The sequence below is a fragment of the Lynx rufus genome, unplaced genomic scaffold, assembly GCF_022079265.1.
Source record: "Lynx rufus isolate CCGP_SWC_20201006 ecotype Redwood Valley unplaced genomic scaffold, mLynRuf1.p SCAF_9, whole genome shotgun sequence".
NCBI classification, from domain to species: domain Eukaryota; kingdom Metazoa; phylum Chordata; class Mammalia; order Carnivora; family Felidae; genus Lynx; species Lynx rufus.
In genome coordinates this window covers 108,725,688-108,753,158 of record NW_025814897.1, presented here as the reverse complement: position 1 = coordinate 108,753,158, position 27,471 = coordinate 108,725,688, and the positions used below count along the sequence as shown (strand labels likewise).

The window sequence follows — 27,471 nt, the reverse complement described above, 5'->3', positions numbered from 1 at the left end:
ACAGAGGATCAGCAGAGTCACATGGGACCTCAGCAGTCTGGCCCCGTCCCTGCAGCTGGGGCCCCATCCCCCCCAACGTCCGAGATACCCAGTACTCGGGCAGGGGTGCGAGCCCCCAGGGTACTGGGGAAGGAGACAGCGGGCGGGCAGGGGTGGTGTGAGGTCCCGGGCTGTCCCTGAAGGTCAAGGCTTGCTGATGCCTTCCTGGGCCGCAGGTTTGGACAGAAGCACACTCCAGAGACAGATGTGGGGCCTTTTCCTTTATTGTTTGGGGTCTCTCTGCATGGAAACCCGAGACCCCACCCCCACCCCACACCCAGGTGCCTCTGGCACCCCCGTTACTGGTACACCGGTCCCTGAAGAGTCCCCTTTAAAATCACCGATATAAAAAAGGAGGGAGCGAGGGAGGGAGCGCCTGACCACCCCTCAGTCCAGGTGACTCCTGGTCGGCAGGTGGGGCAGGGCTGGGGGGCAGGCCACGGAGGTGAGGGGCACTGGCTTCTGCACGGGGGAGAACAGGCATTCCCAGCCCCAGGAAGAGGCCTCGGCTGGGAAGGGCTTCCGCACATCTAGACGGCAGACTGTGCAGAGTTAGTGGTTATGGTGTAAAGTCTGCAGGTGAGGCCGCTGGGTAGGCTGGGTGGGTGCCCTCTGGCTGCAGCGAGGGGAGAGGACACGTCAGGATGCTCGGAGGCCCGGGGCCGTCAGCTCCCCTGGCAGCCTCATCCTGAGGCAGGAACAAGCGAAAGTGGCCTTCCTCGTTTGGCGACGGGAGGAGCGGGGGGAGTCCATCTGAGCCCATGACTGGAGAAGGCAGGGAGGGCCACACGGCTCTACGCAGAGCAGAGGAACCGTGGCAGCTGGGAGGTGAGGGGACAGGAGGACAAGGCCGCCTCCTGCTCCAAGGAAGGCACTTGCAGCTGGTGTGGCCCGGTGCGGCATGGCGGGAAGGCATGGCTTGGCAGACGAGGGAGAGGAGCACGGCAAGGGGACCGGAGCCCCTGCCTCATGCAAACATGGTCAGCTGTAACCACTGCCGGCAGAGGAGGGCAGAGAGAGAGGTCAGCCAGGGACAGCAGAAACGCCCGGTCCAGCCTCCTAGCCCAGGGGCCACCGTCTCTGGGGAGGGGCACTTTCTTACCTCCTCTACCCCTGGGAGACCAGGGCGCAGGCACCCACGAAGACCTCCAGGAGCATGCCCCCCACCTCCCTTCCCAAGACCCAGACACCCCCATCCCATCCTTCCATCCTTCCAGAGGCCCGCCCTTTGGGTCTGGTTCTGAGGCCACAAGTTCCTGCCCCGGGTGGGTAGAAAGCATCACCACCCGAATACCCTCCCCCGCCACGGCCAAGGGAAGCTCCCACCTTAAACAAGTCAAAGGTCACCACCCCGTCGAGATCTGTGTCCAGAGTTTTGAAAAACCCTACGTTCAAAAGAAGACGTTTTGGCATTGGAAATCAGTGGGACATTCATGCAGGACCACCCTGCCGCCCGCCCCTCCCCCCCACATCCCCACGGCACCCCAAGCCCTCACCTGTCACGCTGGGAAGCAGCTCTCTCTGCTGTCCTCCCCCTCCCCTACTGCCTTCCCCCCTCCCCCAGTCTCCCGACTCGGCCTTCAGGTTCCCAGGTACTTCGCCTCTCTGGGACACGCCATGGCACAGAGGTCCCATCTGTAGCTGTCATTCCCATCAGCTTATGGGACACAGAACCAGAGGCAGCAGCCAGATGAAGACACTCACGGAACATGGTCTCCAGCCGCACCAGGCAGCACACGAAGTTGTCAAAGTCCACGGCCAGGTCGGGCTCCGAGTAGCGGGTGATGATGAGTTCGTACAGCTTCTTGTTGAGCTTGAAGCCTGGCCCAGGAGAGTGCGTGAAGGCCAGGGAAGCGGGGCCAGGGAGGGGGGCTGGGGCCTGGGCAGGGTGAGCCCCACCTGAGTAGGGCCAGGAGCTGGGTGCGGGGGGCGGGGTGGGTGCTGGGCAAGCAAGTGCCAGCCCGAGGGAGCGGGAGCCCAGACCGCCCCAGGGAATCGGCGGCCAAGGAGGGCCCGGGGGTCCAGTTTTGTTTGTGCCGAGTGCCCTCGCCTCATCCTGACACGGGACTGTGAAGAGGAGGCCCGCACCTCTCTCACTGGAAGCTCTGGAGCCCAGCTCCACCTCTCTCTCCCTGGCTGTGTGGCCGCAGGCCAGTCTCTGTCCCCAATCGTGCTTTTCTCCGGGCGCGACGGAGACAGTAAAAGACCTTATCCCCGTTAGGCCACAGTGAGGACACAAGGAAGCGCTGATAAAGCACTTGGCTCAGTAGTTCAGTAAGAAGACAGGAGATGGCCGTTACCGCCACACCATCACCATCTCCACCCCGGGGACAGGGCCGGGGCCGCGGGCCGCCACTCTGGGTAGCCGCCGACAGGCAATCAGCCTTGGGCCGTCTGCCTGGGGACAGGCCTTACCCGCAGACTCGATGGCCATCCGCATCTCGTAGGCACTCATGCTGCCCGACTTGTCCAAGTCAAACTTCCGGAAGATGGACTAGAGTGGGGAACAGAGGGTGAGGGCCAGGCCGAGGGAGGCACCCAGCCCTTCCGGCCCACCCCAGGGTCGGGGGGGGGCTGCTGCGGGTGGAGGGCAAAGACCCGAAAGGTGGGCCGGGGGCTGGGGTCTGGAGCGGCAGACCCAGGGCGGAGGGCCTGGACCACGCAGCCCGTCTGGGAGCCCGCAGCAGACCCCTCCTGGCACTGAGGCCGCACAGGAGGGAGGGACCACCTACCAGGTAATTCCGGATGCGGTTCCACAGGATGTTGAACTCCACCAGGCCCAGCTTCCCGTTGCCGTCCCGCTGGAGGGCTACCGTTAGGAAGCTTAAACCCGCACAGGGTGAGGGACCAATGGGGAGAAGGGGAGACTGACAGCAAGACGAGGGGAGGGGGAAGGGCAGGCGCCCACAGGGCCAGGGGGGTTGGACAAGGAGGGGTGCCAACAGCACCAGCCTTAAGGTGACTCAAGGACCCAGGCCCTGCTCTACCTCTCACTCAACACAAAGCCTGTGCCTCAGTTGCCCCTCCCCCCTGTCCCCACACCCCCCCCCCCCCCCCCAATCATGGGGAAATGGCCTGGGAAAAGGACTGGTCCCTCTACACTCCACAGAGCTTTGTCCCTTTCTCTGCACTGTTCCGGGAAAGGTCACAGGGCGTCCTTCCCCACCACGTCCCCCACACCAAAGCAGCCTCACGAAACGAAAGCAAAAGATACGTCCATGAGGTTCACCATGCTGCGGCACGACTCCAGGCTGAAGCCCTTTGTCCGCAGGTCCTTGTCTGCAAGAAAATCGGTTCCAACACCTCAAGCAGCAGGCTTCCGGGGCCTGCCCCCGGGGCACTGGGCGGGATGGGGACCAGGGAAGTTCGATTCCTGGCACCTGGTGTGCAAAGCCTAGCAGAGTGGGTGCGTCAGGTCACTTTTATCGGCACAGTGTCAAGTACTTTAGCAACCGAGCCGGTGTCTACACCACGAAGAACCAAGAATGAAAGGAGATCAGTGCTACACCAAAGTGGGAGAAACGCAGTAGAAACGTGAGGCCAAGGCGGCCAGGGCGGGGGTGAGGTTGGCCGCAGGCCCCGAAGGGGGACAAGAGGAGAGGGGTCTGGGCTGAGGGAACAGCATGGAAGGAGGTCAGAGGCAGGGGCAAAGGGAAGGTTGGGGGGCGGGGCTGCCTAGAGCTGCGCACGCGGGGGAGTCTGCAGGCAGCCCCTCGGCCTGGCCCTGGGGCGTATCTTCCAGAGGAAGGGGAGGCCTGTTCCTTGCTCCTACGGTGCTGTCACCAGCTCGGCTTCTAACGACACCAGGTCACGGCACTTGGGCATGGAGAACAGGGTCCAGCAAGATGGTGCAAGGAGTTTGGGAGGAAAATGGGGGTGAGCAGGGCTCAGAAAGGCAGTGGGGGCTTCCCCTGCCCATGAAGACCAAGGGCTTGGGTTGGGCTCAGTGTGAGAGCAGAAGCCTCGATTCTGGAGTCTGGCGGGGGGGGGGGGGGGCGCCGAATACAGGTTGGAGAGCTGCTGTCCTGGGACACTCACGTTTGCTGATAATCCTGTTGAGGATGGTCCGCAGTTCCTTGACGCTGATCTCCATGTCCTGGGGGAAGAGGGAGGAGGCACCCACCCTGGAGAAACGCTGCGCCCCTGCGCCCCCCTCCCCGCCCTCCGCTCCACCACACCCTGCCTACCTCCCCTGCCAGCTGCCTGAAGAGGGCCTTGAAGTTCTCATCAATCTCCTCTTCTGAGAGCACTTGCTAGATAGAGAAGGGGGAGAAGGTGAGGGGCGCTCCGGCCAGGCCCCCGCATGGGCAGCAGCTGGGGCGAGGCCGGGACCACTCATCACCACACGCCTGCCTCCTCGTGTCTCTGAGCCTCCCTCTTGTCACCAGTAAAGTGGGAATCACTCTCCCCCTGCCTGGGGCTCTGCGGTCTGAGGAGAGTGCAGTTCAGCTCCGTGATGGTGGGGGAGGCTTTGGGCAAGTTCCTTAACCTCCCCGAACTTGACTTTCTCACTGAAAGGGGAGACGGTGGCCTCACCCGGACAGGGTTGTTGTGGAGGCAAAGGGGTGACCAGGTAAGGAGCTCAGCACAGAGCCGGCAGAGACCAGCGAGAGCTCAGGGACCTCGCGTCACTATTATCACCAAGCCCTCTGCAAAACCGTAAAGTGCTGGGCAGATGAGGGATTGGTATTACCCCTAAGGTTTCTGCCGGGGGGGCTCCCAGGAGCCAGGACACCCAGGTCCCCGTGATACGCCCAGGGTGAAGGGGTGAGGCAGAGGAGGAAGGTACCTGGGCGGTGGGGGGGCGGCGGGCAGGGCACGTACCTCATCAGGGAGATTGGCCTGGATCTGGTCGTCCAGCTCCCTGCAGAGGTGGAAGGACACAGGGGCCAGTCAGGGTGGGGGTGCAGGGGGGCCCGGGGGGCGGGGAGTGGGCACCGGGGAGGGGCCTTCTACTCACTCGGTCCCGGCCTTCTTCTCCGAGAAGAAGCGTAGCACGAAGTCGCCCTCCTTGTTGGGCTCGAAGGTGGAGGGCACCACCACGTACTCCCCGGGCGGCAAGCGGAAGCGGGTGCTGACCTCCCGCAGGTTGATGAACTGCTCCGAGCGCGCCCGCGACGAGTTGGCCAGGAAGAAGTCCCGCTTCAGGTGCACGGCCGGCTGGCCCACCAGCTGGTGGGAGGGGAGGAGGGGGTGAGGGCTGCAGCCGGCCGCTCAGCCCGCCCTCGGGGAGCTGCCCGCACACCGCACACCCGGGCCGCAGGCCCCGGGCCCCAGCCGAGCGGCAGGCAGGCTGGTCCCGGCCCGGTCGCCCTCGGGCTGCATGGCCCCGGCAGATCATCTTGTCTCAGTTTCCCCGTCCGCAAGATGGAGGGGACAACGCTGCCTACCGCACAGGGCGGAGGTGAGGACATACTCTGGAGGTGAACGTGAACGCTAGGACTCCGGCGAAATAACATTCCCGCTATCGTTACCCAGAGCGTCCCCCGAGTCAGACACCGCGGGGTACCCTCCACGGGGCGCCTCATTCAAAGCTCACGACAGCCCCGTGAGGCGGCGCCCTGTGCCCATTTTACAGATACTGACACCGAGGCCTAAGCTTAAGCCACTCGCTCGAGGGTGCAGAATATTCAGCCTGTCCACAGCCCTGCTCCTAACCGATGCCCGAGGCATCCTCAGCCGGCACTAACTCAGCGGAAACAGTAAGGCGGGAAGAGCCTCGTGTGTGCGTGTTGGGCGGGACTCTGAGGGCCGGGGTTCAGACCCAGCTCTCTCACTTACTACCTGTCCTGACCCCCTGGGACAGCAACATCTGCCCCCTCCGGGTGGGGGTGGGAAGACGGTTCGCGAACAGTAAAACAAGGTGACTTCTTAACTCTCTACGTGTGGGCTTGCTGCCATCTTGCTCCCCTCTGGGCACCAACAGGCCTTGTGTGTTCAGGGGTATGTGAATCCAGGTGTCAGATGTCACCTACCTCCGGAGGAACCTGCCAGAGAGATGGAAGAAGTTAGAGATGTGTGCTTGGCCTACAGGCGCAGCGTGTGCTGGACAGAGGCCCTGAGTTCTTAAGAATCACGGGATCTGAGGAGACCGGGAGGCAGGGCTCGGGACCACTGGCCGCCCAGACCTGTCGTCACGCCAGAGAGGCACCTCAGGACCTCAGGAAAAGGCCCCGGGCAAGGTCCTCTTCACCCCTGGAACACCCTGGGCCTTGGCTCTGAGTCGGACCCAGCACAGCCCCCAGAGCGGCCAACTGCAATGTCCTACAGCCCAGGGTCATCAGAGTCCCCACCAGTTTGCTGTCGGGAGCTCCGGGCCTGGGCCGAGACTGTAGCGGTTCTCTTTCCCTGCCAGGAAGGTCCAGAAGTTTCTGTGTTGAACACAGCGAGTGAAGCAGGGCCCTCCCAGGCCCGTCTCTGCTTATATACTAAGACAGGGAGCTCACTACTCCTCCAGGGCCGCCCACTTGCCCACTTCTCTCTGAGGCCGAGCCAAAGTCTGTCCCCCAGAAGTTACCTCACAGTCATCAGCTAAGCCAGAACCCTCGGCCCAAGAGCGGCCACGGCAGGCGCCTCCGGGGGGACAGTGGCCAGGGCCACCTGCCTCAGGACTGTGGCGGCAGTGTCCTCTGGCGCCCCCTGGTGGGGCTCGCCCACGGTGCGCCGGGAGGCCGGCTTTCGACGCCGGTTCGGCGTGATCGTTTCGGCGTGATCGTGTGGTCGGCTCACCTCGTAGACCGCGAAGCCGATGGTCTCCATGTCGCGGCCAAAGCGGCGCTCGCGGCGGCGGTGCTTCTGCATGAGGGCTAGCACGAAGCTGCAGCCTGATTCTCGACCCCCGTAGTAGTCGTCGTCCGCGTCATCCGTCTCCTCCAGTCGGATCTTGAACTGGGGATTGACCCAGAAGGTGGCTGTAGGAGGTGGGTTGGCGGGACGGGTCAGGGGAGGCGCAGAGCAGAGTGGTCCCCGCCTCCAGGCTTCCCTTCCCCCACGTGTCCCTTCGTTCATTCGTCCAACAGGTATTATTACTAAGTGTCCGCCGTGTGCCATGTGACAGACGGGCAGTGGGGGGCACACGCGGTCCCTGCCCTCATGAGCTCACATTCCAGGAGGGGAGGCCAAGTCTGAGCAAGTCGGGGCACTTATCAGAACAATTACAAAGAGTAAGCAAGCTGGAGCTGGGAGCCGGTCAGGGAAGGCGTCTTTGAGGAGGTGACATTTGAGTGAGATCTGAAGGAGAAGCCCTGGGAAGACACTGGGAAGCAGGAGGGAGAAACAAGGACCCACACGAGGAGACGGCCGGTGTCCAATGCAGCACCCAGCTCCGGCAAGCACGGGAAATGTGGACAGTGGCAAAGGTCGGCGGGAGCCGGGTGGGCAGTGAGGAGGGTGGTTTGAATCAAAGGGCAAAAGGCCCTCCCCACGCCCCAACAGGCTTGCACCAGGAGCGGCATGAATGGATTCGGATTTGCAAAGGTAGCTGGAGCTGCTGTGTGGACGATGACTCAGGAGAGAAAAAGACAAGGCAGGGTCTGATAGGAGGCCACTCGGCTGCAAAGGGTGACAGAGACTTGCGTCTCTGGCAGTCTGGTGACTCAGTTGCCCACGACCCCCTAAAACAACCAGGTGCTGGACACAGTAAGCAAAGCGGCTTTTTAGAGGCACTAATAAGCCACAGCATTCCCCTCCCCCTCCCCCCCCCCAAGTTGACATTAACCAAAATGACAGATATCAAGTGTTAGCCGGGAATGTGGAGAAATCAGAAGTTCACACACTGCTGGTGGGAATGTAACACGGGGCCGCCACTTCGGAAAACAGTCTGGTGCTTCCTTAAATGGTTACACACAGAATTATCCTACGACCCTGCAATGATACTCAATAACTGCAATGTACGAAAACGTACATCCACACAAAAACGTGGATGTAAGTGTTCACAGTGGCATTATTTGTAATACCCGAATGGTAGAAGTGACCCAAACCGTCCATCAGCGGAGAAATGGATTTTTAAAAACGTGGTATAACCAAACAATGGAATATTATTCGGCAACAAAAAGAGAGTACCGATATGGGCTCTAACACAGATAAGCCTATGAACGGGCAGATCCACAGACGCAGAGAGGAGGCTGGCGGTTACCTGGGAGTGAGGAGGAGGGGTCAGGAGTGACAGCTGTAGGGTGGATGGTTTCTTTTTGGGGTAATAAAAATGCTCTAGAATTGATGTGCTGATAGACGCACAACTTTGTGAATATATGCAAACCACACTGAATTTTCCACTTTAAGTTGGTGAACTGGACCGTATGTGAGTGATAGCTCAATAAAGCCTTTTTAAAAACATGGCCACTAGGAGCCCTGTGAGGTAAATAATGCCGAAGGACTCCTGCAGACTCCTGGAGACCCTGAGCCCTGGGTACAGGGACAGGAGACAAAATCTAGCAGGAGATCTTTGCAATAAAACTGGGACCCCTATGAGGAATGCCAACAGCATACGTAGGAAAGAAAAATAAACCCCACTGGGAGGAAGGAAAAAAAAAATTCTCCCCAAGAATTTATAACCACAAGCCTTCACGTGATCTTGCAGTTCCAATTTGTTCCTTCTTTTCTTTAATTAAAAAAAATTTTTTAATGTTTATTTTTGAGAGAGAGAGAGACAGAGCACAAGCGGGAGAGGGGCAGAGAGAGACACACAGAATCCAAAGCAGGCTTCCAGGCTCTGAGTTATCATCACAGAGCCCGATGCGGGGCTCGAACCCACGAACTGTGGGATCATGACCTGAGCTCAAGTCGGATGCTTAACCGACTGAGCCACCCAGGCGCCCCTTTTTTAAATCTTTCAAAAATGTTTATTTAGTTTTGAAGGAGAGAGACACAGAGCGTGAGTGGGGGAGGAGCAGAGAGAGAGGGAGACACAGAATCCAAAGCAGTCTCCAGGTTTCAAGTCGTCAGCACACAGCCCAACGTGGGGCTTGAACTCGCGAGCCAGAACATCATGACCTGAGCTGAAGTTGGACGCTTAACCGACTGAGCCACCCACACGCCCCCAGTTTCAACTCGTTCTGCCTATGAAGTCAAGGAAACCTTCAGGAGATAATTTATTTTTAAAAGTGTCCTGGGATTCAAAGAGTCATCCCAGGTGACTGATGGAAACACCGGAAGAACCTAACTTCACCCAAGGACTCAAAGAACTCCCACAGATGAACTTCTAGGCCAAAGGAGACAAAAATCTCACAAGGAAAGAAGGCATGAGTAAGTGAGAACCAGCAGCCACAATGGACCAAAACACCAACCCTCTGAGACTAAAAATATTGAAATAATTAGATGCCAGAATATAAAAGACTGGGTTTATTATATTTAAAGAAACAAATGAGAAGCTTGGGAATATGAGCAAGAATAAACAGATTTGAAAACGAGCCACTGGAACTTCTACACATTAATTTTTTTAATAAAACTAAGTACTTGTTAGAAGGATTAACCACCAGATTTGACACAGCAAAAAAGACAACTCGTGAAATGAGAATGGATCGGAAGGAACTACCCAGAAGCAGAAGGCAATGCAAGGAAATTAGGAGACGGCAAATTTGAGCAATGATAAGAGACTAGATGATTGAGTGAGGAGTTCCAGCTTACGTTTGATTAGAATTCTAAAAGGAAAAAATGAAGAGTATAAGAAGGAGCTGTTATTCTAAAAGACCATGGCTAAGAATTTTCTAGAATTGTTGAAATACATCAACCTGCAGGCCCAGGGAGCCCAGTGAATCCAAAGCAGAATAAAAAGAAATCCACACCTCAATACATCTTGGTGAAATTACGGAATATCAAAGATGAACAATCTTTTTTAAAAAAAAAAAATTTTTTTTTTTACATTCATTTATTTTTGAGAGACAGAGTCAGACAGAACGTGTGCAGGGGAGGGGCAGAGAGAGAAGGAGACACAGAATCCAAAGCAGACTTCAGGCTCTGAGCTGTCAGCACGGAGCCCGACGCGGGGCTCGAACCCAAGAACCGTGAGATCGTGACCTGAGCTGAAGTCGGACGCTTAACCGACCGAGCCACCCAGGTGCCCCTCAAAGATGAACAATCTTGGGACGCCTGGGTGGCTTGGTCGGTTAAGCGTCCGACTTCGGCTCAGGTCACGATCTCACGGTCCATGGGTTCGAGCCCCGCATCAGGCTCTGTGCTGACAGCTCAGAGCCTGGAGCCTGTTTCAGATTCTGTGTCTCCCTCTCTCTCTGCCCCTCCCCTGTTCATGCTCTGTCTCTCTCTGTCTCAAAAATAAATAAACGTTAAAAAAAAAAAAAAAGATGAACAATCTTAAAACAGAAAAGACAAAGCATCACAGAAGGCGTGGGAGACAGAGTCTCGGCTCACAGAGCAACCAGAGAAGCAGAGAGAAGAGTAACGGTACTTCCAATGGACTAAAAGGAATGCAATCCAGAATTTTGTGTTCAGAGAATTGTCAAGAACGAGCACACTGCAGAGGTATTTTCAGAAGAGTGGAGAGAGTTTATAGAAGGAGAAGAGGGGGAAGGAGGTGGAGGGGAAGGAGAAGGAGGAATACGAAGGCTTATGTTTTAGGCAGATGGAAAATGAGCTCAGATAAAAGTTGTGGAATTGGTGAGCAATAAAGACTGTTCTTCTATGGGTGAGCCAGTGAGTATGGGCTGTATCAAATAATGAAACGGAGCAAACACCTCGGTCCTCCAAACCCAGAGACGGGAAAACTAGTAGAGAGAAAAGCAAGAGAACTCAATCCAAAATAAGGCATAGCAGGAGGGACAAACAGAAAACGCACAGGAAGTCTGCTGAAATAAATACAAAGTCATCAGCAATCACCATGAATGTCAATGGACTAAACTTTCCAATCCAAGGGCAAAATGTTTCAAACCGGATGATCAAAAAGCCAGTGGCGTGCTGTTTACAAGAGATAACCACCAAAACACTGAGCTATAGAAAGATTAGACATCAAAAAGTATAACAAAATATACCACAAAAATACTAGCGGAAAGAACATTGGAACAGCTATAGTGACCGCGACTGAGAGGGACTAGAAAGTTAAAGAATTACACCCGGAGAAGGCAGCCATTAAATAACAACAACAAAACAGGTCTGACTCACTAGGAACTTATAACAAGTCTAAGCTTGATGCAGCTAATATCATAACGCAAAATCTGTAAAGCAAAATGACAGATATAAAGGGAGAAACTAGCAAAAACATCAGCATGGTGTGTGACTTTATCTTCCCTCTTCCAGTAATTAAGCCGACCAAATATTAAGTGTGATCTGACGGACAATTATAAAACATTCCCCTTAACACTCAGAATTGTGAGACACTCGGATCGTTGGAGAGAACAGACTGTAGGGCTGCGATGCCTCTGTTCGAATCCCAGCTCCGTCACTTATCAGTGCCTCACTTTCTTTACCTGTAAAGCAGGTATCATAATAGTGCCAGCCTCACAGGGTCAGTGTGAAAGTTAAACAAGTTATCATACTTAAAATATTTAGGGGAGTGCTTGGCATATAAGACACACACATAAAAGCGTGAACCAGTCTTCTGAGAACATGTGAACACGCGCTGGGCCGTAGCACCAGCTTCTGTTTATTTCAAAGCTGCGATCTCATAAGACCGTGTTTTCTGACTACAAGGAAATCAAGTTAGAAACCAACAATAAAACGGTAACTAGCAGGTTATAACTGGGACGTTTGGTTATTAATTCACTCTTAATTGTTACAGGTCTATCCAGATTTTTTCTTTTTCTTAAGTTGGTCTCAGTAGCTTGTTTCTTTCCAGGAATTTGTCCGTTTCACCTAGGTTAGCTCATTGGTTGGCACACAATGGTTCACAGTACTTCCTTATAATCCATTTATTTTTGTTGGTTTGATCATGATGGTCTCTCTTTAAGTCCTGATGTTAGTAATCTGAGTCTTCTTTTTTTCTTGTTTACTTTGGTTAAAGATTTTACAATTTTGCTGAGCTCTTCTAAGGACTGACTGTTGGTCTCGTTGATTTTCTCCATTGTTTCTCCATTTTCTGTTTCATTTATGTGTACTTTAATCTTTATTATTTCCATTCTTTTGTTTGCTTTGGGTTTCATTTGACCCTTTATTACATTCTTAAGGTAGACGATCAGGTTGTTGATTTGAGATCTTTCTTTTCTAACATAGGTACGTACTGTTTTAATTACCATTCTGTGTGATTTCTCATATTTTTGCATTTTTTAAATGTTTATTTAGTTTTTGAGAGAGAGAGAGAGAGAGAGAGAGAGCATGAGCAGGGGAGGGGCAGGGAGAGAGGGAGGCACAGAATCTGAAGCAGGCCCCAGGCTCCGAGCTGTCAGCACAGAGCCCGATGCGGGGCTCAAACCCACAAAGCATGAGCCAAAGTCGGCCACCCAACCGACTGAGCCACCCAGGCACCCCTGTTTTCTCATTTACATTATCATTTCTTTTTGACAAACTAACTCATTCTATGAAGCCAACACTATCTTGATACCAAAGCCCACCAAATAAAGACATCACGAGAAAATTACAGGATGATATCACTTATAAATATCAACATAAAAATCCTCAACAAAATACTAGCAAATCAAGTCCAACAGTACATTAAAAGGACGAGATGCAACAAAATAGGATTTATCCCAGGAACGAAGGATAGTTCAACACAAAGTCAATCAATGTAATAAGCCACATTAATAGAACAAAGGGGAAAAACCTATATGATCATGGTTTTTTTTTTTAATATATTTTAAAGTTTATTTATTTTGAGAGAGAGAGAGAGAGAGAGAGAGAGCACGCACAGGGGTGAGGCAGAGAGAGGGATTAAGAGAATCCCAAGCAGGTTCCTCACTGTCCACACCAAACCCAAAGCAGGGCTTGAACCCACGAATTGTGAGATCATGACCTGAGCCTAAATCAAGAGCTTAACCAACTAAGCCACTCAGGTACCCCATGATCATCTTAACTGATGCAGAAAGGCATTTCACAAAGTCCAACACATGTTCATGATAAAAACATTCAGGAAACTAAGAATAAAAGGGAATGTCCTCAATATGACAAAGAGTGTTTACGGAAAAACCAGCTAACATCATACTCAGTGGCGAAAGACTGAAGCTTTCACCCTAAGATCAGGAACAAGATGCTTGCTTACATCGTTGCTACACAACCACTGTATGGGAAGTTCTAGCTAGATGAATTAGTCAAGGAAAAGAAAAAAGGTATTCAAGTTGGAAAGGAAAAAGAAAACTATCTCTAACTGCAAACGACATGATCCTGTAGGTAGAAAAACATAGAGTCCACAAAAAAGTTGCTAGAACTAATAACAAATACAGCAATGTTGCAGGTTACAAGACCAAGACACAAAAATCAGTTGTTTTTCCATATACCAGCAATGAACAACTGAAAAAGTAAATTACGGAAACAATTCCTTTACAATAGTATCCAAAAAAATAAAATATCTAGGTATAAATTTAATAAAGGAGTTGAAAGACTGAACACTGAAAACTGCAAAACGTTGCTGAAAGAAATTAAAGACATGAAAAAATAAAAAGACATCCCATGTTCATGGATCGGAAAACTTAGTAGTATTATGAGGTCAACATTACCTGAAGTGATCTGCAGATTCAATGCCATCTTTCTTAAAATTCCAGCAGCCTTTTCACAGAGGTGGAAAGCATATCTTCAGATTCATATGGAATTATAAGGGTCCCGGAAGCCAAAAGATTATGCAAAAAACCCAAAAGTTGGAAGACTCGCACTTTCTGATTTCAAACCTTACTGCAAAGCTACAGTAATTACAACAGTGTGGTACTCGCATAAAAATAGACATACAGACTAAAAGAACTGAGAGTCCAAAAATAAACCCAGACATCAATGGCCAACTGATTTTTGACATGGGTGCCAAGACCATTCGATGGGGAAAGAATAGTCTTTGCAACTGATGATACTGAAACAATGAATTTCCACATGCAAAAGAATGAAGTTGGGCACCTATCTCACACCAGTGATCTTTTACATCGCTACTGTGCTTGTCTGGGGGCACCAAAAATCACACCCACGTAAGACAGCGAACTTAGAAAACTGCTGTGTGCATTCTGACTGTTCCACCCACCAGCCAGCCATTCCCCCATCTTCCTCCTTCTTCTGGAGCCTCCCTATTCCTGGAGATACAAAAATCTTGGAACGAGGCCAATTAATAACCCTACAAAGGTCTCTGAGTGTTCCAATGAAAGAGTCCTGTCTTTCACTTTCAAATCAAAAGCTAGAAATGATGAGGCTTATCAAAAGTCAAGCAGAAGCCTAGGCCTCTCGCATCAAACTGCAAGCTGTGAGTGCAGGGGAAAAAAATCTTGAAGGAAACTAAAAACGTTACTCCAGTGAACACACATGGTAAGAAAGTGAGATAGCTTTACTGCTGATACGGAAAAGTTTTAGTGGTCTGGATGAAAGATCACACCAGCCCCAACGTTCCCGAAGCAAAAGCCTAATCCAGTGCAAAGCCCTCATTGTCTCCAATTCCATGAAGGCCGCGTGAGGTGAGGAAGCTGCAGAATTAATGTGTGAAGGTAGCAGAGGCCGGTTTGTGAAGTTTAAGGAAAGAAGCCAACTCCGTAACATGAAAGTGCAGGGGGAAGCAGCAAGTGCCGTGCAGAAGCTGCAGCAAATTACCAAAAGAGCTCGCTAAGGTAATTAGCGAAGGCGGCTGCCCTAAACAACAGAGTTTCAATGTAGACAAAGCAGCCTTGTATCAGAAGATGCCGTCCAGAACTTTCATCGCTAGAGAGAACCCAATGCCTGGTTTCAAAGCTTCAAAGGACAGGCTGACTCTCTCTAATCAGGGGCTAGTGTAGCTGGTAACTTTAGGTTGAAGGCGATGCTCATTTACCATTCCAAAAATCCTAGGGCTATTTAGAATTTTGCCATATCTACTCTGCCTGTGCTCTTTAGGGAACAACAAAGCCTACACGACAGCACACCTGTTTACCACATGGTTTACTGGGCATTTTAAGACCACTGTTGAGACCCACTGCTTAGAAAAAGATTCCTTTCAAAATATGACCTGCTCGCTGACAATGCACCTGGTAACCCAAGAGCTCCAATAGAGACAGAACAAGATTAATGTTGTTTTCATGCCTGTTAACATAGCACCCGCCCTGCATCCCCTGGATCAAGGAGTACTTGCAACTTTCAAGTCTTACCACTTAAGAAATACATCTTGGGGCGCCTGGATGGCTCAGTTGGTTAAGTGACCGACTTCAGCCCAGGTCATGACCTCGCAGTTTGTGAGTTCGAGCCCCGCGTCAGGCTCTGTGCTGACAGCTCAGAGCCTGGAGCCTACTTCAGATTCTATGTCTCCCCCTCTCTCTACCCCTCCCCTGCTCACGCTCTGTGTCTCTCTGTCTCTCAATAATAAACATTAAAAAAAATTTTAAAAAGAAAAAAGAAAAAAACAAATACATCTTGTGAGGAAGATGATTCCTCCAATGGATCCTGGCAAAATTAATTGAAAACCTTCTGGAAAGGATTCGCCATTCTAGATGCCATTAAGAACATTTGTGATTTAGGGGTGCCTGGGTGGCTCAGTCAGTTAAGCGTCCAACTCTTAGTTTCAGCTCAGATCATGATCTCATGGCTTTGTGGGTTTGAGCTCTGCATCGGCACCCCACCAATAAAGTATTTTTAAATCAAGGATGTACACAATTTTTTTAAGACGTTATAATGCTATTGCACACTTAATAGAATACAGTATAGCATACACATAATATAGGCACTGGGAAACCAAAATATTCACTTAACTCACTTTATTGTGGTATTTACTTTACTGTGGTGGTCAGGAAATGAACCCACAGTATTTATCTCTGAGGTATGCCTATACAAAAATTAACTTGAAATGGATGAACAATCTAAATATGAGAGTTAACACTGTAACACTCTCAGAAGAAAACACAAGGATAAATCTTCATGGTCTTGGGTTTGACAATAGATTCTCAGATATGACACCAAAACCATGAGCAACAAAAGAAAAAATTGAAAATTGGGCATCATCACCATTAAAAATTTCCATGCTTCAAAGGACATTATCAAGAAAATGAAGACATCCACAGAATGGAAGAAATTATATGCAAATCATCAATCTCAAAGTCATATCCAGAATGTATAAAAAAACACAACTCGGTGTGCCTGGTGGCTCAGTCGGTTAAGTGTCCAATTCTTCGTTTCAGCTCAGGTCACGATCTCTAAGTTCGTGGGATGGAACCCCATGTAGACTTCTGCCTTGACAGCACAGAGCCTGCTTGGGATCCTCTCTCTCTCCCTGTCTCTCTGCCCCTACCCCGTAATCTCTCTTTCTTGCTCTCTTTTTCTCTCTCAAAATGAATTAAAAAAAAAAAAAAAAAAAAAAAGACAACCCAATCTAAAAATGGGCAAACTACTGGAATAGAAACTCTGAAATATATATGTAAGTGCCCAATAATTACATAAAAAGATATTCTTATCAACATCATTCGTCATTAGGGAAATGCACATCATCAATGAGATACCATTTCATACCCACCAGGATGGCGAAAAACCATGGACAACAGCAAGTGTTGACAAGGATGCGGAGAAGTTGGAACTCACACATTGCTAGCGGGAACGTAAAATGGTGCTGTCACTTTGGAAAACAGCTGGCAGTTCCTCAGAAAGTTAAACACGGGAGTTACCATGGATCCCAACAATTTTGCTCCTACTTAGAGACCCAAGAGAACTTTTGCTCACACAAATACAAGTATATGAATGTTCATAGCATTCCTACTCATAATACCCCAAAACTAGAAACAATCTAAATGTCCGTCAACTGATGAATGAATAAGCAAAATGTGGTATCTCCAACTCGTGGAATATTATTCAGCCCTAAAATTGAAATCAAGTCCTGACACACATTACAAGATGGACAGATTTTGAAAACATCACAATAAACAAAGAAGCACAAAAGGCCACACATGTTGTGTGATCCCATTTATAAGAAAAGTCTAGAAGAGGCAAATCTAGAGATAAAAAAAAAAATGCAGATTCGTGTTTGCCAGGGGTTTAGGGGGAGATTGGAAGACAGGGAGTGACTGCTCATGGATACAGGGTTTCTCTTGGGAGTAGTGAGAATGTTCTGGCCTTAGCGATGATAATTGCACAACACTACCAGTATACCAAAAACCACTGAATTGTATACATTAAAAGTGGGAGTTTTATAGCATATTATACCAGTTATTCAAAACATTATCAAAATTGTGTAACTCAAAGATGCACTTGGAAAGGAAATGTATCACCTCAGGTGTTTACAAAGAAAAAAATAATCGAAATTAGTGAAATAAGCCACTAATTTAAGAAGTCATAAAATAAGGTCTAAAAATAAATCTAAAGAAAGCAAAGGAATGAAATAGTGAATAGAAAAGCAAAGATCAGTCATATGAAAATAATACTATAGGGGCACCTGGGTAGCTCAGCCCATTAAGTGTTTGACTCTTGATTTCAGCTCAGGTCCTGATCTCACAGGTTCCTGAGTTCTAGCCGCGCATCAGGCTCTATGCTGACAGGGCAGAGCCTGCTTGGGATTCTCTCTCTCCCTCGCTCTCTGCCCCTTCCCTGATCGCAATCACCCCCCACCAAAATAAACAAACATAAAAAAAAGAAAATAATACTATACAAAGACCAACAGTCAAAAGTCATTTCTTTAAGCATAATACCAACAAACCTCTCACAGAATTAATAAAGATGAAAGAAAGTGCAGGGGCGCCTGGGTGGCTCAGTCGGTTAAGCAACCGACTTAGGCTCAGGTCATGATCTCGCAGTCCGTGAGTTCAAGCCCCCCATCAGACTCTGTGCTGACAGCTCAGAGCCTGGTGCCTGCTTCAGATTCTGTCTCTCCTTCTCTCTCTGTCCCCTACCCTGCTTGCATTCTGTCTCTCTGCCTCTCTCAAAAATAAACGTTAAAAAAATATATTAAAAAAAAAAGGGAAGGGCAAATAAATAATACAATAAATAAGAGAGGACATCATTACAGAAGAGGTATCGGAATATATTAATACCTTTCTGCTAATAATTTTGAAAACAGAGGCAAAGGATAAATAAACTCCTAGAAAACACAACTTGGTCAAAATAGGTTCAAGAAGAAATAAAGGACCCTGAATAATCCTATAACCATTAAAGATCAGTATCAAAATGTTAATTTTCACACCAAGAACAGAGCAGGGCTAATAGCTTTAAAGATCAAGTCTACCAAACATTTAAGCAACAAATCATCCCATCTTATGCAACTCTTCCAGAAAATAGAAGAAGAACACTTCCCAGTTCACCTTCTGAGCCAAATATAGTACCCGTACCAAAACTAGACAAGGTCAGTATGAGAAAGGAAAATTACGGGCAAATCTCATTTGTGAACTTGGATGTAAAACTACAGTTGAAAAAACTATGTCATGACCGTGTTGTTGTTTTTTCACTCGGGAATGTAAGGTTGATTTAATATTAGAAAAGTGATTAACGTAATTTACCGTTTTAAGAGATAAGCAGCATATTATAGTAATAAATACACCTAAAAGCATTTAATGACATTAAACCTCATTAATATGATAAAGGCATCTACAAAAAAACTAGAACAGAAGAAACTTTAGGGATAAAATCTGTAGTAAACATCCAGTAGTAAAAAGTTGTCCTTTATGAAAGGGCTAAGGGGTGGGGGTGGGGGTGGGGGGAGGGGGCGCCTGGCTGGCTCAGTAAAATGGGTGGAGTGTGCGAGTTATAAGAATTGGAAACGAACAAATTTACCATTATTTGCAATTAGAAAATCAAAAAGGATCTATAGATAAATCAGTAAAATTAATTATAGTGTAACAAGTTTGCTGGATATAAAATACATTTAAAAGGTCAACTGCATGTTACTGTTTATCAGCCACTATTACATGGGAGATGTAATTTTAAAAAGAGATACTGGGGCGCCTAGGTGACTCAGTCTTAAGGTTAAGCATCCAACTTCAGCTCAGGTCATGATCTCACAGCTCATAGGTTCGAGCCCCACGTTGGGCTCTGTGCTGACAGCTCAGAGCCTGGAGCCTGCTTTGGATTCTGTGTCTCCCTCTCGCTCTGCCCCTCACCTGCTTGTGCTCTCTCTCTCTCTCTCTCAAAAATAAATAAACACTGGGGTGCCTGGGTGGCTCAGCTGGTTAAGTGTCTGACTTCAGTTCATGATCTCACGGTTCGTGGGTTCAAGCCCCGTGTCAAACTCTGTGCTGACAGGTGGGAGCCTGGAGCCTGCTTCGGATTCTGTGTCTCCCGCTTTCTCTGCCCCTCCTCCACTCTCTCTCTCTCTCTCAAAAAATAAACATTACATTTTTTAATGTTCTTAATATAATAGCAACAAAATGATACAGTATCTAGTAATAAATCTCAAAACCTTTAAATAGAAATTATAAAACGTTATTGAGAGACACTGAAGACCAAAATAAAGAAAGAGATATACCACATTCTTAGGTAAGAAGACTCAAAACCAAAAAGATGTCCTTTCTCCCCAAATCGATCTATAGATTCAGTGCAATTCAAATTAAAGCCTCAAAAAGGATTCTTTGTACGACCTGGTAGCTGATTCTAAAATTCACGCAGGGAAACAAAGGGCGAGGATAGCTAAGAGACTCTTGAAGGCATTCACCCTGCCCAAAAGCTATAAATCTGTAGCAATGAAACCAACGTGCTATCAGCTGGAGGGACAGACCGAGGGATGGAATGGTGAGCCCGGAAACAGAGCCACACATACACGGGAGCTACAGGACACAGCTGTCACTCCAGGACAGCGAGGAAAGGACAGATTTCGCACTAAATGATGCAGGGAACAGTGGTCTTCTAGTTGAGGAAAAGCTCAAATTGGATCCCCATGAGGGAGAAGAAGACCAAAACGGGGCTGTGAGCCATGCTGGGAAGGTGGAGAACGCAGGACGTGAGAACAGAGCGGAGGTGGGTTTGGCAAAGACAAAGGCTCCGGTGTGGCCTTCAAACCAGCAGTGACAGTAGCGTGGTGAGGACGGAAGCTGGACGGGCGTGGGTTACAACGTGAGCTGGGAGTGGGAAAGGAAACGCAGGAGGGTGGCAAGCTGGACATTGTTGCCTCGAAGGGGAGCCCAGAAATGGGTAGGAACGTGGGGTCAAAAAGAGGATTGCTCTAAGCCAGGAGATTCTCCATAATGACCCAGGAGCAAGAAGTGAAGGATGAAGGAACCAAAGGCTTCCAGACACATGGGAGAACACGAGCAAGAGCAGGGCTGGGCGTGGTCCCCATGAGCACGGACAGTTCTGCCACTGTCACAGTCGGGAAGGCAGTAATGACAGGCTGAGACAGGCGGGGCGAATCCAGGAGGTGCCCTGCGTGAAGACAGCTATCTTCCAGTGAAGCACAAGGCCGAGTCCACAGATGGGAGGAACCACGGAGGCCAGTGTGAGGGCATGGGAACGTTACTCATCAGCAGTGGACTTGTTGGGGACCACGAAAGGTGGTCATCTGGGATTTGTGGCCGTGAATTCACAGGGCAGGTGCAGCCCCGGGTGTGTGATTTTCTCTGCAGCCACACTCGGTGGTCCTGAAGCTGATGAAGGGGGCTCAGTTAGGACTCTGGTTGTGCCGGGGGAGGCGGGGGAGGAGCAGAGGGAGCCACAAGGCAGGAGGCAGAGTGTTTGCAGGGACAAGATTACAACGACGACGCTAACCTGATGAGAAGACAAGACGGGAGACAAAGGACACCACAACAGTGGCTTTAACGGACCAGATAACGAAACGCCGCTGAGGGCTGCAGGATAAGGGAGCTGAACGGGTGAAGGCAGAGGTCAGACCGGAAGGTGTGGCTGGGCTCCCGGGTGTCTCAGGGGGTGGCTGAACTAAGGTGGAAGAAAAAAAGGCCACTGCAGCTCAAGACGGGGAAGAATAGAGAGGCCAGGCCGTGGACCAAGTCACCCACATAGATTCAGAAGCCCAGGCAAAGGTGATGGAGGCCCAGGGAGGAAGACAGTGGGCCAGGAGAGAAGGTTCCAGAATGAGGAGTGACAGAAAAGTGGCTGGATGGCAACAGAGGCTTCTCCACTTGTTAACTCCCTGGGCTCAGGCCCTAGGATGGTGAATCCAGCATGGCTCTTCAGAATTTACAAGTACATTCAACACTGTGGGTCTCAAAGCAAATCCCAGAGCTCAGCGCAATCTATCTCATGCTATCTTACAAACGAGGAAACTGAGGCCCAGCCAGGGGACCTGCGGTGGGCGAGGCCCTCGAGCCGGGAGGCAGCAGGGCCCGACTGCCACCCCGTGCTCCCTGCCCCTGTGCGCCCTGCTGGCCGCGAGGTCAGATCACCTGGGTAGTTCCGGCAGCCCCCCGCGGTGCTCCCCCGCCGCCAGGTGCCCTCGTAGAGCGTGGTGTTCCATTTGCGGATGGACCGGCTCTTGAGCGCGTCGGGCGTCAGGTTGCAGATCTCCAGGCGGGAGAACTCACGCAAGAAGTCTCGGAAGGACATCCTGGGGTCACGGTGCAGGGATGAGCCATGGTCCCCAGCCAGGGCACCCAGGGAGGAGGCACATGCGGGCTTTGTGCAGCTTGGGAGCTGGGGCGCCAGGCCCCGAGAGGGACCTGACTAAGGAGGGGGGGCGCTCACCAGAACTCTCCATCCTCCATCTTGATCCGGAGCTGCTCCCGCTCGTAAGGGTCCACGTTGTTCCACTCCGAGGAGCTGGCGGGGAGAAGGGTGCTGCCGGGGGCTGGTGGGAACTGACCCGCCGGCCTCTGTTCCTGGGGCCTGTGCTCTCAGCCCAGGTCAGAAGACCTCCCCATGGTCAAGCCCGAGATTCCATCCCAGGGGTTGCCTCGTCATGGCCAGCTCTGAGGATGCTCACAGGCTGGGTGCGGAGGCCGGTTGGGCCTGAGCTTTGTCGGGACAGCCCCCCAGACCCGGTAACATGGAGATGCCACCCCTCCCCCCCCCCACCCCCGTTCAATCTTGAGCAGAGCCCCAGCAGAAATGCCAGTGGCACTGACCAGCCTTCCCCAGCCTCCCCGGCCAGCGTCCTCTGCCCCTCACCCGTCGCTCCAGGCTCCCGTCCACTCCACCTCGCCCCAGGGATTCCGCATCCGGATCAGGCTCACCATCTGGCCCTGGTAGTTCACCTGTGCCCCAGAGCTCCCGTCAGCGCCTGCTTCTGGCACGCACCTTAAACACCCCTGCCCGCCACCTCACCCTCAGGAGCCCCGCTCGGTACCCAGCACCACGCCAGGGGAAGTACAGCCCTTTCTCTAGGAACTTACCATGGAGGGAGGCAGCTACGCACAAGACTACAGAAAATCAGGGCAGGGTAAGATAAACATCTCGGGACCAGTGGCCCCAAGAGACAAATAAGATGCTGCAGGAGGTCAGAGGAAGTGCTAGCCCCTCCCACAGCCCTGGTCACAGGCCAGACAGGCAAAGGCAAGCAAGGGGGCAGGAACCACCCTGCAGGGACAGCTCCCACGTGCGGTGGTACCTGCTTGGCCCCCGTCACAGAGTAGGCGTGGCCCTTCACCAGCTTCTTGAAGGTGATGGCCTCCATGTCCAGGACACTGGAGATCTGTAGAGACACACGTGCTGTGTGTGGTCAGGGTCCAGGTTCCGGGGACCAGGCTGGCGTCCCCATCCCCAGTCAGGAGGTGAGTGCCAAACACTCACGGGTCTTGAACGTTCCCCACGCACATACGACAGCTATTGGGAGTGGCAGGCAGGGACCCTGACTCCGCCTAATAGCCCCTCACACGGTGCCCCTAGAAGAGGGGCCATCTGGGCACTCCGTCCACATTACCGCCGGTAGGGGACCTGGGCAGCCCACTGACACTGCTTTGACCAGAGCTGACCGGACTCCGTGCAAACACGCACGTCCACACACGTACAGTCGCATGTAGCTCCCCCAGAGCCCCAAGGCCCTTGCAGGAGGGATGCAGTGAGGTGGAGGAGGGGGTGAGGACAGGCTAGAGGTGGCCAGGACTGGGGAAAGGTGGAAGGTGGGAACGGGGTTAGAGTCGAGGATGCAGTGATGTAGGGGGAGGAGGCTGAGATCAAGGGTGAGTCGTGGGAACAGAACAGCAGCAAAGAGGGTGAAGGAGGCCGGGCGGGAGCGGAGGCTAGGAAAGAGCTGAAGTCGGAGGCTGGTGAGCTGGACGGCGGATGGGCACAGCACTAGATGACAGGAACAAGCGGCGGGAGGGCGGGAAGGCAAGCTGAGGTCTGAGGTTTGGGGGGCAGGGATGACGCCAGACACAACGGAGGCAGATGGGACCGGAGGGACGGATAAGGCCGGGGGAGCGTCCAGAGACGGTGTGGGGTGAAGGACAGGGTCTGGAGCCAAGCCCGGGACAAGGGATGAGGCCAGGCTGCAAGAGGAGACTGGTCACAGGTCGGGGCGCGGGGGGCAGGGCTGGGTGCACTCACGTCGATGGAGCAGCCCAGGAGGGAACCTCGCTCGAGCGCCTTGAGGATGATCTGGTAGAGGTCGCTGGGTGCCTTGCGCAGCTCATACCACTCGGTGACTCCGCCTGTGAAGTCCTCAAAGCCCTCCGAAGTGCTGCCCCCGGAGAGGGCCTCATAGCTGCCATTCACCCTGCAGGGCAGCCCCAGGTCAGCACTCTGACATCAAACGAGACCCTAGACCCCAGGGGTGCCTGGAGCCCTGCCCCGGGCCCCCACTCACTTGGCATAGGCCTTCTCGAGCAGGGCGCTCCAGAACTCATTGCCTTGGGCGGAGTGCACAAACACCAGCTTCCCGTCCTTGATGGGCAGCAGGTCATCCACGACCACATCTACCCATTCCCCAAACTGCCACAGCTGGAGGGGGGGGAGAGCACAGTGAACACCTGCTTTGGGATCTCCCAGGCCGCGGCTCAAGTCTCAACTCTGCCATTTACTAGAGACGTGACTGCCTCTAGATACAGGATCCTGAACAAGTTATCCTCTCTGAGCCTCAGTTTCCCTATCCATAAAAGGGAACAGCAGGGGGGCGCCTGGGTGGCTCCGTCGGTTGAGCATTGAGGGTCCGACTTGGGCTCTGGTCATGATCTCCCGGTCTGTGAGTTCGACCCCGCGTCGGGCTCTGTGCTGACAGCTGGGAGCCTGGAGCCTGCTTTGGATTCTGTGTCTCCCTCTCTCTTTGCCCCTCCCCGCTCATGCTCTGTCTCTCTCTCTCTGTCAAAAATAAATAAACACTAAAAAAAAAATTTTTTTTTAAAGGGAACAGCAGGGCCGTCCTCAAGGGAACACTAACGCGATCACAAAGGTAAAGCTTTTAGGGCAGCACTACTGATATTTTCGAAACAGACCAAGGTGCTTTGTCAGGTATGGAGAGGTTGGAAAGCCCTGGGGACCTGGCTTCCATGGAACCAGCCCCCTATCTCTCCTCTCCCCAAGCTAGGTCCGGACGTGTGTGTGTGTGTGTGTGTGTGTGTGTGTGTGTGTGTGTGTGTATGGGGGGCGGGGGTGAACGTGTAAATTAAGTGTAGATCAAAAATGTGGCATCTAGACCACAAGATGGGTGACGTTCCCCGCAATCATGAGTTTGCTTCAGGGATGGCCAGAGAGACGGGTTTCCCAGGGCCCAGAGGAGTCAGGACCCTGGGGCAGAAGCGGCCAAGGGCTAGGGAGGCGGGAAGGAGGGCAGAACAATGGGACAAAGGGAGGAGGTGGACCCCAGTAGTGAGGGTTGTAGGGGGAGTGTTGAACGGGCCAATCAAGAGGTTGAGGAGGAGCCGATTAGAGGAGAGAGGGAAGGGGGCGGAGGAAGGGGCAGCGAGGCCACACCCCTGCATACCAGCTCGGGGAGCAGGTGCAGCACTTGGCCTAAGTAGATGGCACCGTGGGTCCTGTAGGCTGGTCTGCTCGGAATAGGGTAAGGGACTCCCTGACTAGGTGTAAGGAGAGGGCCCCCGGGAGTCCTGAGGGCAGGGCTGGGGCCACTAGGGCCATCCAGGATTCCCGGAGGTGTGTGTCTCCCACCGTCAGCTGACTGAGAATTCCTTAGTGTCACTTGAGAAATGGGTCCTGTGTGCAAGAAAGGAATAACTGGTTTAAACAGACTTAAATCCTGTCTTTCTTTTCTGCAGGGCTCTGTCAGAGGCTGGAGACTGCTAAAGTCACAAGAGGAGGTGGGGGTGGGTGGGTGCAGACATTTACGTCTTGGGTGGAACGGCCCCATGTGCTGTTCCGTTTCTCCCCGTGGAACGTTATTTATTTTTCAGATGGGGAAACTGAGGCCCTGTGGAGGAAAAGGATTTGTCCCACAGGATATAACACGGAGATCTCTCTATCCCTCCAAGCGCTTTCTCCGTGAGACGCACAGGGAAACTGCCAGCTGAAATACCTGCCCTGCCCAATCGTTTCACACGTGACAGATCTGAGATAGTATCAGGAGGTCAAATTCTTTCTAGAGGAAGGACTGGCCCCCACAGGGTGTGGACTTAAGCCACCTAACTGCAGGCTGCTGTGCGTCACCGGTCCTCACCTCCTCCGGTGCCTGCTACCCCTCCTTCCCCCACGCCCTGGTCCCCCGTGGATTCGGGGCTCCTCACCTGGAAATGAAAGATGCCGGCATAGCCATTCTGGAAGCTTTGGCCATGTGGAACCACTCGATGCAGAAGCGTGTCATTAAGGGTGAGGGAGGCAATGGCAGCCAGGAGCCAACAGTCCCCTGGGATGGGAGGGACCCACATCAGACCTGCTCTGCCAATCTGCTCCCAGTGATGCACGAGGGCCCATGCTGGGGAGAAACTGGGATTCCCTGGGTGCCGGGTCCCTCGACTTACAGAAGAGACCCAGGAATCTAGGCAAACCAGCCCAGCACTGATAGCCAGAGCCTGTCTGAGCTTGCAGGAGGGAGGGGTTAGGGCAGAGCCGGAAGGAGCGGGCATGGGGAACTATTATGGAAAAAACACCCAGAACCCACCCCCCCCCCCAGGGCCTACCCAGTGCTCCCTGGCAGATGTCTGTGCGTGTGGCTCCATCCACAATGAACTGGGGGTTTGAGAGCAGCTCCTGCAAGAGACCCAGAGTCCTGTCTCTGGGCCAGCCCTCCTAGACACTGGAACCCAGCCACCCCAGACCCCACTCCCCACCAAGGACGTGGAGTCCTGTTCCCACTCCTCACCCAGGATGGGGGTAAACTGAGTCCCACCCAGGGTGGTGGTCCCTCTCACCGTGGGACGCTTCCACTTGATGCCATAGGTTTTGGAGGAGTTGGGGCCCAGGTCCTTGTAGCCCAGGCTCTGGGGCACCGGGGGGAAGGCCTCATCACGAAAGAGGACCCCGCTCTGCAGACAGTGAGCCCGCAGCTGCTCATAATCCTGGCCCATGTACTTGATGGCATTTTCATGGCGGCCAAGGCCCAGCTCCTTGGCCCGCTGCTTCTGCACTTGTGCAGACACCCCCGTGCAGTACACCGGGGTGATGATTTCCTCGGCCATCCTGCAGGACAGACCACCCTGCTCAGAACCCAGGCCTTCCCGGGGCTAGAACTGTGGCCCGCTGCCCACCCTTCCTTTCCAAACCTGGGGTTTCCCCACCTCTCTATGCTCCCAGCATCCAGGAGAGGGGCTTCTCTGCCCCTAGGTGTGCTGGCCACCACCTCCCTACCCCCCCCCCCCCCACAAGGCTACCACCTCTCCCTTCCCAGACTCCCATTGTCCTGGGCCTGCAGTGCTGTGGCCAGCCAGCCAGGTGGGGCAGGGCAGAGCCTGGAGATAATAACACGGTAACCCCCTCCCCAAACAGCCAAGCTCCTAGGCGCTGGCCCCTTTCCCTGGCTTGGAGGCTGAGAACCTCGGGCAGCCAGGGACCCCGTCCTCAGACCCCTGAGGCAGGCTGGGTGCTCAGGGCTGCTGGACCCCTTCCCCTCTGGCCTTCCCCCAGCTCAGACCCTGGAGACAGTGATGAGCGCAGGCTGGGCCGGTGGCCCGGGCTGTGCGGCTTTCCCCAGCCCCCGCCCCTGTCCCAGGCACGCAGAAGGCCCCGGGGTAGGGGCAGCCCCTCGGCCGGCCGCAGTGGCCAAGGGTCGGGGAATCCCGGCCCGGCCATGCAGCTCCTTACCTGGGGGAGCAGTGTTTGGGGGATCGCAGCGGTCCCCGCGGCTGCCTTCCCGGGTGGCGGCTCAGGGCAGGGCCCAACCAGGAAGAGCGCTCCTCCCCGCCCTCCTCCCGCTGCTCCTCCGCCCTCCTCTCCCCCTCCCTCCTCCTCCTTCTCCCTCCCCTCCCGGGCTCCGACCCCCGCTTCCTCTCCGCTCTCCCTTACCTCTCCGCCACCTTCTGCGACTATCTCTCTAGCGGTGTCTCCCCGCCCCTCCCTCGGCGGCCAGCTCCGCGAGAGGACAAATTAGTAAAAGGCGGAGTTGTCCCCCGGGAGGGGCCGCCGGCGCCCAGACGGAAGGGCACTGCG

General features: G+C 52.7%; 1 protein-coding gene across 2 annotated transcripts; it reads right to left on the bottom strand.

Moving 5' to 3' along the window:
- Positions 1-247: 247 nt before the first annotated feature.
- Positions 248-27,471, bottom strand: CAPN1 (calpain 1). Of its 2 annotated transcripts, none has more exons than XM_047070359.1 (22): positions 27,328-27,471; positions 26,238-26,505; positions 26,007-26,076; positions 25,614-25,732; positions 23,744-23,877; positions 23,485-23,653; positions 22,547-22,630; positions 22,108-22,193; positions 21,685-21,759; positions 21,387-21,547; positions 6,769-6,950; positions 6,015-6,026; positions 5,000-5,211; positions 4,864-4,903; positions 4,227-4,292; positions 4,078-4,135; positions 3,254-3,318; positions 2,772-2,840; positions 2,455-2,533; positions 1,744-1,860; positions 1,366-1,424; positions 248-1,033 (listed from the first exon to the last, which is right to left on the bottom strand). In XM_047070359.1, the coding sequence occupies exons 2-22, from the start codon at positions 26,502-26,504 to the stop codon at positions 1,007-1,009; spliced, it is 2,151 nt and encodes a 716-aa protein (XP_046926315.1). In that variant the 5' UTR covers position 26,505; positions 27,328-27,471; the 3' UTR covers positions 248-1,006. The 2 variants fall into 2 exon arrangements, with proteins under 2 accessions (XP_046926315.1, XP_046926313.1); XM_047070357.1 differs by lacking the exon at positions 27,328-27,471 and adding an exon at positions 27,127-27,228.

Bases quoted from the DNA above. Each gene is read 5' to 3' on its own strand.
- CAPN1 (XM_047070359.1), bottom strand. From the start codon at position 26,504: ATGGCCGAGGAAATCATCACCCCGGTGTACTGCACGGGGGTGTCTGCA. The intron at 1,425-1,743 runs GTGAGTGTCTTC...TTTTGAACGTAG, and splicing joins GCGGCTGGAGACCATGTTCC to GGTTTTTCAAAACTCTGGAC. The intron at 1,034-1,365 runs GTGGGAGCTTCC...CTCTGCCGGCAG, and splicing joins TGACCTTTGACTTGTTTAAG to TGGTTACAGCTGACCATGTT.